At 35.7% G+C, this 21,834-nt stretch overlaps 1 protein-coding gene across 2 annotated transcripts in view; it reads right to left on the reverse strand.

Annotated features, from left to right (window-relative positions):
- LOC149798971 (sperm axonemal maintenance protein CFAP97D1-like) overlaps nt 1-21,834 on the reverse strand; it is a 44,714-nt gene that overhangs the window by 17,032 nt on the left and 5,848 nt on the right. The window contains exons 3-5 of one of the 2 annotated variants that reach the window (XM_089957881.1): nt 14,899-15,017; nt 12,817-13,000; nt 4,274-4,390 (exon numbers count right to left, since the gene is read on the reverse strand). In XM_089957881.1, coding sequence (XP_089814007.1) covers nt 4,274-4,390; nt 12,817-13,000; nt 14,899-15,017 — 420 coding nt within the window. The remainder of the gene's footprint in view (nt 1-4,273; nt 4,391-12,816; nt 13,001-14,898; nt 15,018-21,834) is intronic. The other variant, XM_089957880.1, reaches the window with a different exon arrangement.

The raw sequence follows: 21,834 nt of genomic DNA on the forward strand, positions 1-21,834 counted from the left end.
TTAAAAAGATTAATTGTCTCTATGCATACAGAAAAGAAATATGTTATAAAGAAAACAAAAGAAGATGATGACACACCACCCTGGTTTGATTATTTTGTGCTGCATTTAAACAAAATTCATGAAAGCATTCAAGTCTTAACAATAGTGACACATCAATTATGCTGGTATAATGACAAGAGATCTGCATTGTTCACACAACTGTTGAAGATACTGTAGAACTTGTCTTGAATTTAGACCACCCATTCTGCCAAAAAATAATGGTCTCTTAAGTCACGACATCTCATATGACAGGTCATAACACTATACAATGAATATATTGATATATTGAGAATGTAGTCCCTCAAGACAGGTGGGCTCTCAGCAGAGGTCTTTCAAGACAGGTTTTACTGGTACAATATATGGTGTGGAAAACAAGATGCGAGTGGCAACAATAAAACTATTCAACACCAAAGTTACAAAAAATGTATGGGTACGTGAAAGAGTGCTTGATGATAGAGAGAGTATAAACACAATTAAAAAGTTCATTAGGGTTCTTGATGTTGATTTAAACTGAAAACCATCAAACACAGACACTTATTCAAATTCAAGTACAAGATGTAATTTTAAAGTTGGTACTAGTATAACAACAAAGACATCATCATGAATAATATTCATTTGCTATTTAAATAATGCGAGACAGCAGTTTATTATACATTTTCCATTAAAGTCTAATTCTAGCGATAGTCACTACTAATAAAATAAGATAGGGCAAAATCTCTGCAATAAAGGGAGGCAATTATCAAAACTTAATAAATGTAATATTTTTGTGATATAATACAAATTTATCAAATGGCTCAAAGATATGACAAATAACTGCTTATAGACTGTGAATGGATAATAAAAATAAATGTATGTATTAATGTTTCAGAGCATGTCATCACAATATGGTTTCATCATAGAACCAAACTAATGCATGACATCCAAGCAAATCTAACAACTTGCTTACTTCCTACAGCAGAACAACTCGATAACTGCCTGCTTTCATTGCTTGACAAACATGCCCCAGCCACCAAGTGCAGATCAGTATCAATTCAAAAGTGTTCTCCATGGTATAGTAGTGTTAGGGACCAGCTTCACACTGTTATAAGAGACCCCCGTATAGTTGAGAGGCTTTGGCTTTCCACCAGACTCACTATTCATAAGCAAATCTATGAAGCTGCTAAGAAGAACAACACAAACACAGTCCATGCAGTGAAATCAGCCCACTACAGTACTAAGATCATGGAAAGTTCCAGCTGCAAAGAGCTCTTTGAGATTACTAACAAGCTAATGTCATGGAACAAATGTACACCACTTCCAATACCTTCTCTTTAGTTGACCTTCTGGACCTGTTTGCAAATTTCTTCCGTGACAAAGTACAAACCATTTGAGATAAGCTTGACAACATAATTTGAACTGACTCGTCATCACCATACAGCTGGGATACAGAATTTCAGCGGCAACCATTTGCAGCATTTGAACCTGTCTCTATGGATTTAGTACGTACAATCGTGATGAAGAGTGCACCAAAGTCATGTGAACTTGATCCAATTCCAACATTAATGCTGCTTGAGTGCTTAGATCCAGTATTGCCTTCACTAACTGATGTTATTAATACCTTTCTCTCATCTGGGGAATTCCAATCATTTTTCAAAGCTGCCATTGTAAAGCTTCTGCTGAAGAAACCAACACTCAACCATAATATTTAAAGAATGACTGCCCAGTTTCTATCTTCCATTCATATAAAAAATCTTAGAAAAAGTTGTCCTATCCCATCTGAATTCAAACAGTCTTTTTAGCAATGTAAAATCTGCATATTGCCTTTGCCACAGTGCTGAAACTTCTCTTCTAAAAGTAGTTAATGACATTCTCTCTGCTTTGGATAGCGGAAAGATTACAGTCCTCACCCTCCTTGATTTGTCATCAGCATTTGACACAATAGACCATGAAATATTACTTCACTGTCTCCAGCATGTATTTGGCATTCATGATACAGCCTTACTGTGATTCGAAACCTGCTTGGTCAACAGGACACAAATTGTGTCTGTAAATGGAATACACTCCAGCCCAGTTAATCTATTTGTCATTGTCCACAGGGGTCTGTTCTTGGACCTGTTCTCTTCATTGTGTACATTCAGCCGCTCTCAAGTGTCATAGATCATCATAGTGTCTCACCAATTGTATGCTGATGACACCTAAATATACAAATCTAGCCACCCAACTGAAGTTGATGCTACCATCCAAGGTGTAGAGAGGTGCATTTCTGATGTGAAATCATGGATGACAGGTAACACGCTGCAGATGAATGATGATAAAACTGAGGCCATTCTGATCACAACAAAAAGACTTTCTCATTCACATCCTTTACCTCAAACAATAAATATCAGCAACACCAACATTAAATTCACACAGTCAGTATGAAACCTAGGTGTCACTCGGGACAGTACTCTCACATTGCACCAACATGTCATGAACATATGCAAGGCTGCATATCTTGAGTTGAGACGCATCAGCTCCATTCCCAAATATCTTTCAGCTGATGCCACTAAAACACTTGTGTTTCATTAGTACTTTCAAGACTGGACTATTGTAACTCAATTTTGTCTGGTTCATCTCAATATCTACTTCAGAAACTTCAAAAAGTTCAAAACACAGCTGCTCGGATCATACTTAGAGTATCATGATCAGAGCACACCTCCCCGCTGCTCAGTACCCTAAAATGGCTATCGATTTGATCCAGAATCATACACAAAATTTGTTCTCTGTGCTACATTTCAGTGACAGACTCCAGTCCAACATACCTATCTGATCTCACCCATGTGTACACACCAGCAATATACTTAAGCTCCTCTTCTGACAATCGTATACTCATTATTCCCATTACAAAAATAAAGTCATATGGACAACGTTCTTTTGCATACCAGGGCCCAGCAACATGCATGGAATGAATTACCCACTGAACTTAGACACAAAGACACAGTGATCCCATTCAAGAGTGCTCTTAAAACTCACTTATTTCGACTGCAAGAACAAACTTAAAAACCTAATAATGTTTCCTACCTTAAATATTTTCAGCATGTTTTTTATGTTTTCTAATTTCATGGTGTTTTTGTTGTTGTAATAATATCATTATACATTTTTTTATGTTATAGGTGTTGTCTAATGTTGTAAAGTGCTTAGGGCTTCTGAAGATTAGGCGCTATACAAAGTCCTCATTATTATTATTATTATTATATAAAAGTAAAGATGTAAAAACATAAAACTGATGAATTGTACAAAAACTTAGAAAGAAAGCCCAAGGGTATCTGGAGGGCAGCTTTAGCTGCTTTATTGGCACTTGCAAAACCAATGTGACTAGGCAGCCATCAATACAGAATATTTCTTTGAGACTGTAAGAGCAACTCATGTTTCTGTCAAATCTGGGATATTAATGAGTCGTCAAATGTAAGGTTTTATATGGTTTTCTGTGTGGAAAGGTAATATGAAAAGATTATGAATTTTTGTTTTTGGAGTTCAATGATAAACTTCTAAGGGTTTAATATGGTGGCAATTTCTGCAGTAATAATGGAAGCCTAATCCAGTAAGTGGTGCTTTAGGGAATGAATAAAACAACTGATAGATAACTGATATCCAGATGGTGATGAAACAATATTATTTGTTTGACTTCATAATAATGTACAAGCAGTCATTGAGAAAATCATGGGAAAGAAAACGTTCTTATATGAAAGTGCATGAATAAAGATCTTGTATACAGTAATATATATATATATATATATATATATATATATATATATATATATATATATATATATATATATATATATATATATATATATATATATATATATATGCTGTATATACTCACTTATAAGTCTATACAAACTGCAAACAACAAAGATCCTGATCTGCCATAACATAAAGCATCTGCAGATCAGGGTACATGTTGTTTGTTCTACTGATTAATCCTAACAAACTGATGAGACCCAGATCTGCTGGCACATTATGCAACAGCAGATCTGGTTCTGTGCAGTTTGCAGTTTGACTTGACTTGAAAGCTAGTATAGAAAGCATGATAAAGGGAAAACCAATTACACCAAATACCATGCCCAATTACATGTATTACAGGACAATTCATTCTGTGTCACACAAGAGTATTTGCACCATAACCATGTGTGCAGCAAACTATGTAGCCCTCAAAGGCAATTTCACAATAATAATGTCAACAAACATTTTGGTATCCCATCACCCAGGCTACCTGTCTAGCATTATATGGAGACTTTTTCAGCATGTCTTCAGTTGGGTGGGATGGGTTCAAGTTCATGAAGTCTGACTTTGACCCAATGTTTTGTGTGGGAGAGTTCAAACTGGTTTTCTAAAGGAAGGTTGCATAAAATAGCAAAAAAATAATGTACTGTATATCACACTACATGTATATTGAGTAGCCTGAAACTTTGAGAAAATTCTTTGATCTTACAGTAAGAATACTTGACTGAATGTCATGTAAATGAAACAATAATTAAACTGACAAATATGTAACATGATAAGATATAATATATGGCATCCATGCCTGGGGACTTTAAATTGGCCACTGTGAGCATACTAAAATCTAATATATGGCATCCACACCTGTTGACTTTAAATTGGCCACTGTGAGCATACTAAAATCTAATATATGGCATCCACACCTGTTGACTTTAAATTGGCCACTGTAAGCATACTAAAATCAAATATATGGCATCCACACCTGTTGACTTTAAATTGGCCACTGTAAGCATACTAAAATCTAATATATGGCATCCAAAACTGCTGACTTTAAATTGGCCACTGTGAGCATACTAAAATCTAATATAAAGCATCCACACCAGTTGACATTAATTTGGCCACTGTGAGCATGCTAAAATCTAATATATGGCATCCATGCCGTGAGCATGCTAAAATCTAATATACTGCATCCACGCTTGGTGAAAATAATTTACCTGAATGTTCTTATATTGAAATATTATGATTTTTCACACATCCTTTGATGTGAATCTTTCTATAAACCCATGTATTAATTTTGATATTACATAGGGGTAATACATCACATGATATTACACAGGGTACATGTATTGAGTTTCAGATAACACACTTATGCCTTGCATAAGTTTGATCCAAACTCAACCACTGAACTTATATGGTAGGTTATTGTGAAGTGTTGTTGAGTGTAGTTCAGTTACATATACTGGTAAAATATACAGTACACTTGGCATGAATAATTTACACTAAACATCGCATGTACATTAATTTTACCTGGTTAATGTATGGACTTCTTGAATTATTTGAGTGAATTCTTAAGGAATTCATGACATGTGCTAATTCAGTGGATCTGTAAATTAATCAAAGTAATAAGACAATATAGCAGTGTTATTGAGTGTAATACAGTTACAGAGATATAAGTGGAAATGGTCAGTACACTTTATATGTACTGGTCAGTGCAACTGTTTGTCATGTGATAAATATTATCTGACATGCTTGCTCATTTTGTATACTGGATGCATAAGTATTTCCATGATTTGCTCACAGGGTTTACAATTTACAGAAATTATTCACAACCAGTTTCAGAGACTTCACACCATGTGAACACTAAGACAAGCTTTTGTAGATTTCATACCATTTAAACACTAATATAAGGTTTTGTAGATTTCATACCATATGGACACTAGTACATGGTCTCATAGATTTCATATCATGTGAGAAAATACAAGGTTTCAGAGATTTCATACCATATGATCACTTGTACAAGGTTTCAGAGATTTCATACTATATGATTACTTGTACAAGGTTTCAGAGATTTCATACCATATGATCACTTGTACAAGGTTTCATAGTTTCATACTATATGATCACTAACACAAGGTTTCAAACCTTTCATAACTTATGAATACTAGTATAAGGTTTTAATAGATTCCATACCATATGAACACTAATGAAACACCAACACAAAAAGGACTTGAACCCACACAATTTTGGTCACAATTCCAGTATGTTAATGGCTAAGCCACCTCAGCATACAGTACCAAACTAAAACTTGAACTGGTATGCACACAATTTGAAGATAAGTAGTTACTATATCTGTATTTATTGAGCCACACTGCAAATAACAAAGACCCACATCTGCCATCATAATAATGGCAGATCAAGGTCCATTCTGTTTGTTTTATTTCTGGGTTAAAGGGAACAGGATAGACCCTGATCTGCTTGCACATTATGCAATGTCATAATCTGGTAAATAATGCTCATAACTGGATATGCATTATTATACAGAAAATATAGTATTGCCTTTTACTTGACCCACTCTACTGTATATTATTACACAGACAATATAGTATTGTCTTTTACCTGACCCACTCTATTGTATATTATTACACAGACAATATAGTATTGCCTTTTACTTGACCCACTCTATTGTCTATTATTACACAGACAATATAGTATTGCCTTTTACTTGACCCACTCTACTGTATATTATTACACAGACAATATAGTATTGTCTTTTACTTGACCCACTCTACTGTATATTATTACACAGGCAATATAGTATTGCCTTTTACTTGACCCACTCTACTGTATATTATTACACAGACAATATAGTATTGCCTTTTACTTGACCCACTCTACTGTATATTATTACACAGACAATATAGAATTGCCTTTTACTTGACCCACTCTATTGTCTATTATTACACAGACAATATAGTATTGCCTTTTACTTGACCCACTCTACTGTATATTATTACACAGACAATATAGTATTGCCTTTTACTTGACCCACTCTACTGTATATTATTACACAGACAATATAAAATTGCCTTTTACTTGACCCACTCTACTGTTTATTATTACACAGACAATATAGTATTGTCTTTTACTTGACCCACTCTATTGTATATTATTACACAGAAAATATAGTATTGCCTTTTATCTGACCCACTCTACTGTATATTATTACACAGACAATATAGTATTGACTTTTACTTGACCCACTCTATTGTATATTGTTACGCTGAAAATATAGTATTGCTTTATTATTTGACCAACTCTATTTTACATAATTACACAGGAAATATAGTATTGCCTTTTTATTTGATCCACTCTGTTGTATATTTTACATTGAAAATATAGTACTGCCTTTTACTTGACCCACTCTATTGTATATTATCACACTGAAAATATAGTATTGCATTATTATTTGACCAATTCTATTTTACATAATTTCACAGGAAATGGATAAAAATTCATTAGAGAACCTGGCAGGCCTAAATTCATCAAGTTAGAAGTGACAATTTATTTTGAAAAAAAAAAGTTTAATTTCTGGCCTATAGTTTTCTTGGTATGGGTGTATGGTCATTTGTTCTCCTTTATGAGATATGTTTTTAAAAATGTAGAACAATCCAGGTTAACAAGATGTATTTACCCCACTATCCACCTGAATTCATCATAAGGAAATAACCAATTAATCTTCAGCAGAAGTTGGGGGGGGGGGTACATGAGATTTTCTTACTAACCAGGATCTGTTTCTTCTTCTATCTCAAGATCTTTTGATTTTCAGTTATTATCCCAGTCTCATTAGTCTGGTAGCCTTTGGATGTGACCATAAGATTTGTCACATCCTTCATTATTATCCCAGTCTCATTAGTCTGGTATCCCTTGGATGTGCCCATAAGATTTGTCACATCCTTCATTATTATCCCAGTCTCATTAGTCTGGTAGCCCTTGGATGTACCCATAAGATTTGTCACATCCTTCATTATTATCCTAGTCTCATTAGTCTGGTAGCCCTTGGATGTGCCCATAAGATTTGTCATATCCTTCATTATTATCACAGTCTCATTAGTCTGGTAGCCCTTGGATGTGCCCATAAGATTTGTCATATCCTTCATTATCATATTTCATCATTATAAATCTGTCTGTTGGGCCCATGGAGTACCACTATACTGCCTTATAATGTAATACATGATTGTGCATATAATTTAACTACCACTTCATGAGCTGGAATATGTGACGATACTCAACTTAAAACAAGAACAATGTGTTAAAATGAAACTCCTCATAGTTTAGGTTAGGGAGTGTTGTCATTGTTGTCAGCATTTCTAAGTCTATTGTACTGTATGTTGTATCATTAAATTTAAGGCAGACAACCTGTGTTTATTGTACTGTATGTGTTATCATAATGTATAGAGCAGAAACCCTGGGTTTATTGTACTATGTGTTATCATAATGTATAGAGTAGAAACCCTGGGTTTATTGTACTATATGTGTTATCATAATGTATAGAGTAGAAACCCTGGGTTTATTGTACTGTATGTGTTATCATAATGTATAGAGTAGAAACCCTGGGTTTATTGTACTGTATGTGTTATCATAATGTATAGAGTAGAAACCCTGGGTTTATTGTAGAAACACTGGGTTTGCAATACTGTATATCATCAGTTCTTAACCTTTTGGGCAGTAACCCAGATTAGGTTTGTGGTGTTAGCCTCACAACCCATTAAATGCTATTTGGGTAGGAAATTTCAAAATATTTGGTTGATCTTGGTGAAAAGCAGCAGGGTAATCCAGATTTAGGTCATGACCCATGGACTAAGAATCACATGAGCTGTATATTGTATTATGATGTAAACATCAGACACCCTGGGTTTATCGTACTCCATGTTGTGTTGTAATGTATAGGGCAGATGCCATAGGTTTATTGTACTGGATGATGTATGATCATTTACAGGGCAGACACCATAGGTTTGCTGTACTGGATGATGTATGATCATTTATAGGGCAGACACCATAGGTTTATTGTACTGGATGATGTATGATCATTTATAGGGCAGACGCCTTAAGTTTACTGTACTTCATGTTGTATCACAATTTACAAGGCACTCCATGGTTTTTATTGCATTGGATGTTGTATCATAAAGTTTAGAGCAGACACCCTGGGTTTACTATACTGGATGTTGTATCATAAAGTTTAGAGCAGACACCCTGGGTTTATTGTATTGGATGTTGTATCATAAAGTTTAGAGCAGACACCCTGGGTTTACTGTATTGGATGTTGTATCATAAAGTTTAGAGCAGACACCCTGGGTTTACTGTACTGGATGTTGTATCATAAAGTTTAGAGCAGACACCCTGGGTTTATTGTATTGGATGTTGTATCATAAAGTTTAGAGCAGACACCCTGGCTTTATTTTATTGGATGTTTTATCATAAAGTTTAGAGCAGACACCCTGGGTTTATTGTATTGGATGTTGTATCATAAAGTTTAGAGCAGACACACTGGGTTTATTGTATTGGATGTTTTATCATAAAGTTTAGAGCAGACACCCTAAGTTTACAGTATTTTATGTTGTATCATAAAGTTTAGAGCAGACACCCTGGGTTTACTGCACTAAAATGGATACTATAAGAACATATTTTATTTAAGTATGAAAACTCTTTGAACTTTACTTGTGTACTTAAGTGAGATTAAAGTACCATTATGACTTCAAGGTAAATCAATCCAAAGTCTTTTAACATAAGGTATGGACAATTTATTGATGACAGTTTTTCATTTTCCACTTAAATAGTTATGATCACTTGATGGTTGAACTGATGTCAAATAAATACATTCAGGACAGCTTATTGATTCCTGAGTATTACACTACAGGTCATTTTAGTTCAATAAACACAGCATTCATGTTTGAAAAGCAAGATGTTATTCAGTATTTTATATCACTGGTTATTTGTAATCACTTGAATGGGCCAAACCTGTGGGAGTTTATAACCCACTGATTTCATTACTGACTGCAACCCAGGTATTATCTAAAGATCAATCATTACATGAGTAGCAGAATTAGTTCCTAAATATCAGAAGTAATAATAGCATTCATTTGATCACGTTTTACTGTACATTATTGACAGAATCACAGAACATGTAGGCATTAAGAATCTGCACTGAGAATTTTATACATATATACAGTACTTCCTCAGTATGATGCTGTTCATGTGAGCTATGGAGTATGCTACATTATGGTGACACAACTATTATGAAGTACATAATATGGTACTTATTCTTTATAATGTGCATCATGGGACCCACTGAGTGTACCACTTTATGGTGAGACCATCTTATATGAAATACATAATACGGCACTTATTCCCTCTTTATAATGCTGGTCAAGGGACCCATGGAGCATACTGCCTTAAAGTGAGACTGCTTTATAATGAAGCACATGATAAAGAATTCTCTCATTATCATACTTCTACAGAAGTCATTTAGTATACAATGTCTTAAAGTGAGACTGCTTTATAGTGAAATACATGGTGAAGAATTCTCTCATTATCAGACTTTCTATAGAAGCCTTAGATTATACAATGCCTTAAAGTGAGACTGCTTTATAATGAAGTACATGATAAAGAATTCTCTCATTATCAGACTATCCATAGGAGCCATAGAGTATGCTGCCTTAAAGTAAGACCACCTTATAAGGAATTACATGGTACAGCAATCCCTCATTATAACACTGCCCAATCCCTCATTATAATAATGTCCATGGGCCCAGAGTATACTTCTTTTCAGTGAGATTACCTTATGATGAAGTACCTTATATAATAGTAATCTCTCATAATGCTGTCTATTATGGACCATGAGTATACTGCATTCTAGGTAGATCACCTTATAAAGTGTCCCTTAAGGTCATGATACAGTAATCTCTCATAATAAAACTGCCATTGAGAGCCACAGATTATGCCATCTATAGCAAGACTACCTCTGAATGAAATATATGATACAGTACTATGAAAGCCATAAATTATTACTGCTTTATAGTGAAACTGTTAAATAATGAAGTACATGAAACAGTACTATTTCATTTTAATGATGTCAATGGGATCCCTAGGAAAATAGATCCATTACCACACACTCACCCTATGACAGGGAAGATTATAATGAAGGGCATAAGTGGAAGTATCGTGCTCTGACCTTAAGTGACATTTAATTAATAGAAGAATGACAGAAATATATCTTGTAATTTTTTCAGTGCACCTTTTATTTTATTTTTTGTTTTGTGTGTAAATGGTTATGTGTAAAATATATCATACTTTTCAGCTGCTTCTCATAAACACATTTTATAAGAATACATATATCTCTTTAAGAAAACTAAAAATGGAAAGTAAGTTAATTTTTATGGAATGATGCTGTACAAAAAATAAAGCATACAAGAAATTAAATACAATTCTAGATATTACCCTTGTTTGTGAAGATTTGTTTTACAAATTTGTCAGAGTTAAAAAGAAAAGAATCACTGTATACTTAACAAGGTGTACAGAGTATCAACATGAAACATGCACCTTTGTTGATTGTTAAAATGAAGGTCTTGTTGCAACTTGCATTAACAAGCATACTGGTATATCAAATGGAAACAAGGAATGTGTTGTTCTGTAAGAAAATTATCTGCATCATTAATTTAGAACTGATGCAGTGAGATGGTACATAACTTAATAGGTACAACTTTATGTTACTGATATAACACTGAGAATGAATATAAACATTACATACTTTGTATTAATTTATCACTGTTTTGACTGTGATTCTGTTATATCCCCTGAATTTTTCAAACACTTTATATTTTTAAACCCTTTAATTTTTAATATTCACCCTGTGCATAACAATCATAATTGCTTTTGTTTTTTCATATTGTCATATCAAAACTTGTATTTTCCTTAACAGTGGGATATAAAGAATAAATAGTAATTTACTTAAAAATCCTTCTTAAAAAAATACTTCACACAAAGGGTATGAAACATACAGAGTACTATGTGTGCTGTAATTTTCCATATTAGAGTGGATTGATTCAAACAGAATGGTCTGAACTTAATAGAATGGCTTGATATCAAAAGTTTGGCTTGATTTAACTAGAGTGGTTCAGTTTAAATAGAGTGGCTTAATTTAATGAGAGTGGCTTGATAAATAGAGTGGCTTGACTTAAACAGAGTGACTTGATTACAATAGAACGGCTTAATTTAAACAGAGTGGCTTGATTTAAATAAAGTGGCTTGATGTAAATAGAATGGCTTGATTTAAATAGAGTGGCTTGATTTAAATGGAGTGACTCAATTTAAATAGAGTGGCTTGATTTAAATAGAGTGGCTTGATTTAAACAGAGTGGCTTGATTTAAATAGAGTGACTTGATTACAACAGAATGGCTTGATTTAAATAGAGTGGCTTGATTTAAATAGGCTTGATTTAAATAGAGTGGCTTGATTTAAATAGAGTGGCTTAATTTAAATAGAGTGACTTGATTACAATAGAATGGCTTGATTTAAATAGAGTGGCTTGATTTAAATAGAATGGCTTGATTTAAATAGAGTGGCTTAATTTAAATAGAGTGACTTGATTACAATAGAATGGCTTGATTTAAATAGAGTGACTCGATTTAAATATAATGGCTTTATTCAAATAGAGTGGCTTGATTTAAATAGAGTGGCTTGATTTAAATAGAATGACTTGATTTAAATAAAAAGGCTTGATTTAAACAGAGTGACTTGATTTAAATAGAATGGCTTGATTTAAAATGAGACACAAAAAAGAACAGTTCATTATTTGAAATCAATATAGATTCTTGATTACTAAAATACTGTATATGTTTAAAATAAACTTAAAATGAATAATTAGATCTTTAGAGAATTCTGTCAAATGGTTTCAAAGAGAACCTCATGTGGATTGTAAGAATTATAAAAGAAAATTCTGTTTGGATCCAATAATAAAGATACACAACAAAAGTACTTACAGATCTAATCCACCAGTCCTTAGGGAAATGAGAAATGCTTTCCATAAATGTCTGATTTTCTTCCCACTCTTGTTGCCACTTTTTATGACTGTACTCTGGCTGACGCATCATAACTCTACGCAAAATGGCCTGATTTTCTTTTGTTACCCTAAGTAGCTCACGTTGTCGTTTTTCTCTATTTAAACTACAAAGAGAAAAATTTCTTTGGTTATTTTCAAATGTACTAAACTAGGAAAAAATATGTAGATAATATTATAGAACAACCAAAACCAAGTTACCTAAGCAAATTATATCTATCTTTAACTTTGATAATGTTTTGGAATGAATGTTTTATATTATGGATTGAAACATTTGTACTTCTGTTATTTTCCTGGAAAAGTATTGAACAATAACAATTTTATTTAGAATATGGCACTAAAATACATTTTGTAATAACAAAAATGAAGAAGTATTTGTGAAAGTTTATATGTACATGTACAAACAAGAAAAAGAAGTAAAAACCCAAGTTAGTCAGGGACAATAGACTGGTTTACAATGTCCTTAAATGGTTTATATCGGGATGCTCCCTGTTAAGACTTCATGAAAACTGACCACACAGCAATTGGGGAATAGTTGTTACAACTGTAATCTAATTCTTCCTTAATTTCAATGGGACCATTTTTAAAATGGCAGATTAGCATCACTGATACAAATTTAAATGGTCTTAATTTTTACCAGGATAGATGACCACTGTCAAGCTTGGTCAGAATGGTCATGAAGTTTACAGATAAGATTTTAAAGTCTGTGCTACTGTCTATAATAATGAATATATAATGGCAGATGGTATCAACTGGATACATATGGAAGGCTTTAAATCCCAGACTGGTATAAACTGTATGGATATGGAAGGCTTTAAATCTCAGACTGGTATAAACTGTATTGATATGGAAGGCTTGCAATCTCAGATTGGTATCAACTGTATTGATATGGAAGGCATTAAATCTCAGACTGGTATAAACTGTATGGATATGGAAGGCTTTAAATCTCAGACTGGTATAAACTGTATTGATATGGAAGGCATTAAATCTCAGACTGGTATAAACTGTATGGATATGGAAGGCATTAAATCTCAGATCGGTATAAACTTAATGGATATGGAAGGCTTTAAATCTCAGATTGGTATCAACTGTATGGATATGGAAGGCTTTAAATCTCAGATTGGTATCAACTGTATGGATATGGAAGGCTTTAAATCTCAGATTGGCATAAACTGTATGGAAATGGAAGGCTTTAAATCTCAGATTTGTAGAAACTTTATGGATATGGAAAGTTTTAAATCTTAGACTGGTATCAACTGTATGGATATGGAAGGTTTCAAATCTCAGATAGTTATAACTGTATGGATATGGAAGGTTTTAAATCTCAGATTGGTATAAACTGTATGGATATGGAAGGCTTTAAATCTCAGATTGGTATCAACTATATGGATATGGAAGGCTTGAAATCTCAGATTGGTATAAACTGTATGGATATGGAAGGCTTTAAATCTCAGATTGGTATCAACTGTATGGATATGGAAGGCTTTAAATCTCAGATTGGTATAAACTGTATAGATATGGAAGGCTTTAAATCTCAGATTGGTATCAACTGTATGAATATGGAAGGCTTTAAATCTCAGATTGGTATCAACTGGCTGGATATGAAAGGCTTGAAATCTTATTTTGAATTGAAATGCATGAATATGGAAAGTTTTAAATTTGAATCAACTGTATGGATATGGAAGGCTTTAAATCTCAGATATACATTAGTTTTTCACTATAATTCTTTTGGGAGCAACAAAGTATACTGCATAAAGAGGAACATCAAACTGAGGTTGGTTTAATGAGAAAACTAGGATCCATAACCACACTCATTTTACTGGATGGATGGTGCTATACTGAATCATTTTACAGGGAGGGCTACTATATTCAGCATGATTTTATTCTGACCTCATTTTGTTACTCTGTACATACACCTTCATTTAAACAGCAACTTATAAATCTTCAATGATAGAAATAATCTTGAACTGATTTGACTAATCATGTCACTGAAAGAAAGACAGACCTTTTATATTCATATTCATTTCTATTATCCACTCGACCTCTTGTTCTCATGACATAGGACATTTTCTCCAGTAGAATTCTGTTGTCCCTTTCTACTGTTGCCAGTCTCTCTTCTTCCAGCTAAAATGAAAGACAAAAAATTAAATAAATATCTGACATTCCTAACATGATTATTTTTAATCATTTTATAAGATTTTGAAAGTCTATGATTATAGAAATTGTGTTTTTTTAATTTGCTTTTTATCTTAGAGTTAGAATTACCCATACATGATTTATGAGGCACTGTCATTTTGTTTCTTTACTTGTTTGTGTCTTTTAAAACTTTATTTTTCACTTGCTTTAAATGAAATGGGCAAAATGAATATAAAATATCCAACAATTGTTTTGTCTTTCTTAAACTGAAGACAACTGGATATAGACTATTGATTACAGATAAGCAAAGTTACTCGTCTTATTTTTTAGTTTGCTTGATGGTAATGTCAGAAAACTTATGGTATGTATGGGTCGGAATCGGTTGTGTCATTCTGTCATGTGTCATTTATCATCTCTCATGTGTCACCTGTTGTCCATCATGTGTCATTTGTCATCTGTCATGTGTCACTTGTCATCTGTCATGTGTGACTTCTTGTCCATCATGCATCAGTAAAATGTTACTACATACATATATACTGTCTGTTGATAATTAAATGTTATCACTCTGGAGTCAATATTAATGATCCAATTTAAATAAAACTTGGAACATGCGTTTATATCATCAATACTCAGATAAATTCAGTAATGAGTGAGATGCATATTAATAAGTTGATATAGTATCTGATGGTTGGGCTTGTAACATACTGAAAGCCATTATTTCCGACCTGATTTTGATCAAACTTTAAATAGTTGCTTATATCATTCAGATATTGGATGGGCTCAATGAGTGAGATGAACACCTATTAATGATGTAATATTTTATCTGTTCTATTGATTTTCTGAGCTTGTTACTACTTTGGAAGCCATATCCAACTGTGATGAAACTTGGAATATGCTTGCACTGCTTGAATGAAGATTGAGATCCATTCATATTTATGTTGTGAATGTGATTGGCTGAACTAGTAGCACTCTGCAAGCCATGATTTGGATCTCATTTTGATCAAGCTTGGAATACTGACAGTTTCTAAAGTTAGTGGGATAAAAGCATATTAAATGAGGCGATCATGCATTTAAATGGCTGAACTGGGTACCACTTTGAAAGTCTTATTTTAATTTGTTGGGTTTATCATTATGAAGATCAAGGAGGACTTCAATTATGAACAAGAGACTGTAGACATTAATTATGCTTTTATCATCAGAAATAATTGTTATCAGGAAATTATAAAATATGTAAAATCAACATGCTATATAACCTGAGATAAGAGTTTAGGATATGCAATCAAAATACAATATTAGCCTGCTTAAAATGGCCAAGTGATAAGTTATGTATGCAGTTAAGCAATATCAACCCCACATGGATATCTTGTTCTACCCTGTCCCTTTTTTTAAATACAGATCTTAAAGTAATGTCAAGAGTGACAGAGAAAACTATAGGCCACATTAAATAAAATAAAAATAAGATTAAAATTGTTATTATATGCTTTATTGTTAGACACTGTTTACTTGTGTATAACATTACTGAGGAATATTGGATATCATATTTATTTTGTACAGTACTATACAGAGGTATTTTATTATGGCAGACAATCATCTTTACTTGTGAATATCATTATGACAAAGTATTTTATAGAGTGACAACTGCATATTAGACTATTACTGTATAACATTTTTCTGTGGTACTTTATTGTGGGAGACAACTGTGCATCATTTTTACCTAAGGTACTTTATACTGGGGGACCACTGAATATCATATTTACTTAAGTATAACATTAACCTGTGGTACATTATAGTGGGTACCACTGAATATCATATTTACTTTGGTATAATATTAACCTGTGGTACATTATAGTGGGTACCACTGAATATCATATTTACTTTGGTATAACATTAACCAGTGGTACATTATAGTGGGTACCACTGTATATCATATTTACTTTGGTTTACCATTAACCTGTGGTACTTTATAGTGGATACCACTGTATATCATATTTACTTTGGTATAACATTGATCTGTGGTACATTATAGTGGATACCACTGAATATCATATTTACTTTGGTATAACATTAACGTGTGGTACATTATAGTGGGTATCACTGAATATTATATTTACTTAAGTATAACATTAACCTGTGGTACATTATAGTGGATACCACTGTATATCATATTTACTTTGGTATAACATTAACCTGTGTTACATTATAGTGGGTACCACTGAATATCATATTTACTTTGGTATAACATTAACCTGTGGTACATTATAGTGGGTATTACTGAATATCATATTTACTTAAGTATAACATTAATCTGTGGCACATTATAGTGGGTACCACTGAATATCATATTTACTTTGGTATAACATTAACCTGTGGTACATTATAGTGGGTACCACTGAATGTCATATTTACTTTGGTATAACATTAACCTGTGGTACTTTATAGTGGATACCACTGTATATCATATTTACTTTGGTATAACATTAACCTGCGGTACTTTATAGTGTGGGCCACTGTATATTGTATATAGATCTTTAATACTAAACCAAGGTCCTTCAAATGGTTAACCAGTGGACATTATATTTACTTGTGTAAAACACATTCCCACCTGTGAACAGCACAAACTGAGGTCTGCCATTACATCTGTCAATGTGAACAGCACAGACCCAGATCTGTCATTGCATCTACTCCAGGAGTCTCAAACTCAAACCACCATGAGGGCCACAGGAGGTTATTTTTGATGGCCCAAAGGCCACACCATCATCTCTCATAAAACTTTGTGACACCAATCATTTTGCAGGCTGCATGATACAGCGGGCACCATGTTTGAGACCCCTGATCTACACTGTACATGTTAACAGTCCAGACCCAGATCTGTGATTTTATCTATACCATCCTTGTGAATAACAATGAATCACATCTGCTGTTGCATTTTACACTGTCTATGTGACCCTCTTCAAGTGTAAGCCACAACACAAAATGTCATGGAAACACCCCAGGTCTCAATGCTGGCACCAGCTTGACCTTGACTTGGTCATAAACAGGCGCTCTTCCCTTAACAGCATCCTCTCCACTAGAGCCTACCACAGTGAGTGCAGAGTACTACTCCGACCATGCCCTCATGAGCAGCAGGGTGCGCCTACAGCCATGCACACTGCATTGCTCAAAACCAAAAGGACACCTCACATCAATACTACACAGATGTCGGTCCCCTCCAAGACCTGCCAGAGCATGATGCCACAGCCAAGTGGAACGTCATGAAGGGTGCCATCTACAGCACAGCCATGTCCATGTTTGGTACGAAGGAACAACCCATCCAGGACTGGTTCAACGCACACCTTTCAAGGGTGGAACCAATAATCGAGGACAAACAAAAAGCCTTTATAGCTTAAAAAAAATGCCCTAATGAACAGACGCTTGCTGCCCTCAGAAGTGCTCGAAGCAACATCCAACACATCACTAGACTGTGCGCGAATGAGTACTGGCAGCAAATATGTGAAGGAATCCAGCACAGTGTCGAGTCTGGAAACATCCAAGGTATGTACAGTTGCATCACGGAGGCTCTAGGCCCTACAGTGAAAGGGGTTGCCCCCCTGAAATCTGATGGGAGAGAAGATGACAGACCATAAGCAACATATGGCAAGATGGGTGGAGCACTACTCAGACCTATACTCCTGAGAAATGTCAGTCACCGATGCGGCCCTTAGCAGCATAAAGAAACTGCCCACCATGGAGGAGCTCAACAAAGTGCCCACCTTAGAAGAGCTCAGCAAAGAAATGGACTACCTCCCTAATGACAAAGCACCAGGTAGTGACAGCATCCCACCCAAAGCTATCAAACATGGGAAACCAACATAGCTTCAGCCGCTGCATGAGTTACTCTGCATCTGCTGGGAGGAAGGAGTGGTCCCCCAAGAATGCATGATGCCACAATTGTGACCCTTTACAAAAACAAAGGCAACCACAGTGACTGTAATAATTATAGAGGGATCTCACTCCTGAGCATCATTGGCAAAGTGTATGCCAGCACGATACTCAACAGGCTGCAGCTGCTGGTGAACCGTGTACCTGGAATCCCAGTGTGACATCAGAGCAAGCAGGTTGACAACAGACATGATCTTCTCCCTACGACAACTCCAAGAGAAGATCAGACAGCAAGGTCAGCCTCTCTACATGATGTTCATTGACCTCACCAAGGCCTTCAACCTAGTCAGAAGGAAGGGACTATTTGAACTTCTCAGCAAGATCGGTTGCCCCCCAGAGCTCCGCAGCATGATAATCTCTTTCCATGCCAATATGAAGGGAACAGTCCTGTATCATGGATCCTCCTTAGACTCCTTCCCAATCAACAGCGGCATGAAGTAGGGCTGCATGCAAATGCCAGCTCTTTTCAGGATCGTCTTCTCCCTGCTCCTGTCCTATGCATTTGACTTGTCCACTGATAACATATATCTGCACACACACTAGGTCCCACGGGAGTCTGTTCAACCTGGCATGACTGTGCTTGAAGACCAAAGTGAGGTCAGTGCTCATCAGGGAGATGCTCTTTGCAGATGATGTGGCTCTTGTGACCCACACTGAGGATGCCCTCCAGAGACTTGGAGACTGTTTTGCTGATGCCTGCAAGCAGTTGTGGCTCACCATAAGCCTGGAAAAGACAAATGTCAGCATGCAAGATACCACCACTGCCCCTTCCATCAAAATTGAAGGTGTCACCCTGGAAGCAGTCAACAGCTTTACTTTCCTGAGGTCACCCATCAGCAACACTCTCTCGCTTGATGTGGAGCTGAACTGAAGGCTCGGAAAGGCAAACACCATCATGGCATGACTAACAAAGAGGGTCACGGTGGGAAAACAACGCGCTTACAGAGCACAACAAGATCCAAGTCTACCAGGCCTACGTTCTCAGCACCCTTCAATATGGAAGTGAGACCTGGAGCACCTTCATGAGGCAAGAGTGCCGGCTCAACTCCTTCCATATACAGTGCCTAAAATGTATCCTGAAAATCAGCTGGCAAGACCGTGTCCCACACAGAGAGATCCTGCAGCATACAAGTATCCCCAGCATGTACTCCCTGCTGAGCAAACATTGCCTTTGATGGCTGGGACATGTCCAATGCATGGAGGATGGGAGGCTGCCAAAGGACATCCTATATGGACAGCTGGTCACTGGCACCAGAAGAGTCGGACGCCCCTTTCTCCATTTCAAGGATGTGTGAAAAAGGGACATGAAGGCATGTGACATTTCACCCAATGGCTAGGAAGTGCTGACTAAGGACTGAGGCACCTGGAGACTGACGGTAAGCAAGGGCATAGCAGTTGCTGATACAAAGAGAGGCCAGCTGATGGCAGAGAAATGTGAGAGAAAGAAGAATGCAGCAGCAACCCCAGCAACTCAGACTTCCCAGCATGTCTGCACCAACTGCAATAGGGACTTTCACTCACACATAGGCCTGCACAGCCACAGCAAATGATGCCAAAACCCTAGAGACAGATGACACTCCAAGGGTGCTGTTCGAATGGTCTCTTGAGATTGAGCAGCCAGTGATGATGTGAATAGCACAGAATCACATCTGCCATTGCATTTACACTGTTCATGTGAAGAGCATAGACCCACATCGACCATTACATTTACACTGTCCATGTGAAGAGCACAGACCCACATCTGCCATTGCATTTACACTGTTCATGTGAACAGCACAGACCCATATCTGCCATTGAATTTACATTGTTCATGTAAAAGGCATAGATCCACATATGCTATTGCATTTACACTGTTCATGTGAACAGCATAGACCCACATCTGCCGCTGTATTTACACTGTTTATGTGAACCGCATAGACCCATATGAGCCACTGAATTTACACTGTTCATGGGAAAGGCATAGACCCATATATGCTATTGCATTTACACTGTTCATGTGAACAGCATAGACCCATATGAGCCATTGAATTTACACTGTTCATGTAAAAGGCATAGATCCACATATGCTATTGCATTTACACTGTTCATGTGAACAGCATAGACCCACATCTGCCATTGCATTTACACTGTTCATGTGAACAGCATAGACCCATATCTGCCATTGAATTTATACTGTTCATGTAAAAGGCATAGATCCACATATGCTATTGCATTTACACTGTTCATGTGAACAGCATAGACCCACATCTGCCATTGAATTTACACTGTTCATGTGAACAGCATAGACCCATATCTGCCATTGAATTTACACTGTTCATGTAAAAGGCATAGATCCACATATGCTATTGCATTTACACTGTTCATGTGAACAGCATAGACCCACATCTGCCATTGCATTTACACTGTTTATGTGAACAGCATAGACCCACATATGCTATTGCATTTACACTGTTCATGTGAACAGCATAGACCCACATATGACACTGCATCTACCCTGTTCATGTGAACAGCATAGACCCACATCTGCCACTGCATTACACTGTTCATGTGAAAGGTATAGACTCAGCTCTGCCATTGCATTTACACTGTTCATGTGAACAGCATAGACCCACATCTGTCATTGCATTTACACTGTCCATGTGAACAGAAGAGATCCACATCTGCTATTGCATTTACAAAGTTCATGTGAACAGCATAGACCCACATCTGCCACTGCATTACACTGTTCATGTGAAAGGTATAGACTCAGCTCTGCCATTGCATTTACACTGTTCATTTGAACAGCATAGACCCACATCTGTCATTGCATTTACACTGTTCATGTGAAAGGCATAGACCCACATCTGCCATTGAATTTACACTGTTCATGTGAAAGGTATAGACTCAG

The sequence above is a fragment of the Sinohyriopsis cumingii genome, chromosome 5 (assembly GCF_028554795.1).
Source record: "Sinohyriopsis cumingii isolate HCF-2022 chromosome 5, ASM2855479v2, whole genome shotgun sequence".
NCBI lineage: Eukaryota > Metazoa > Mollusca > Bivalvia > Unionida > Unionidae > Sinohyriopsis > Sinohyriopsis cumingii.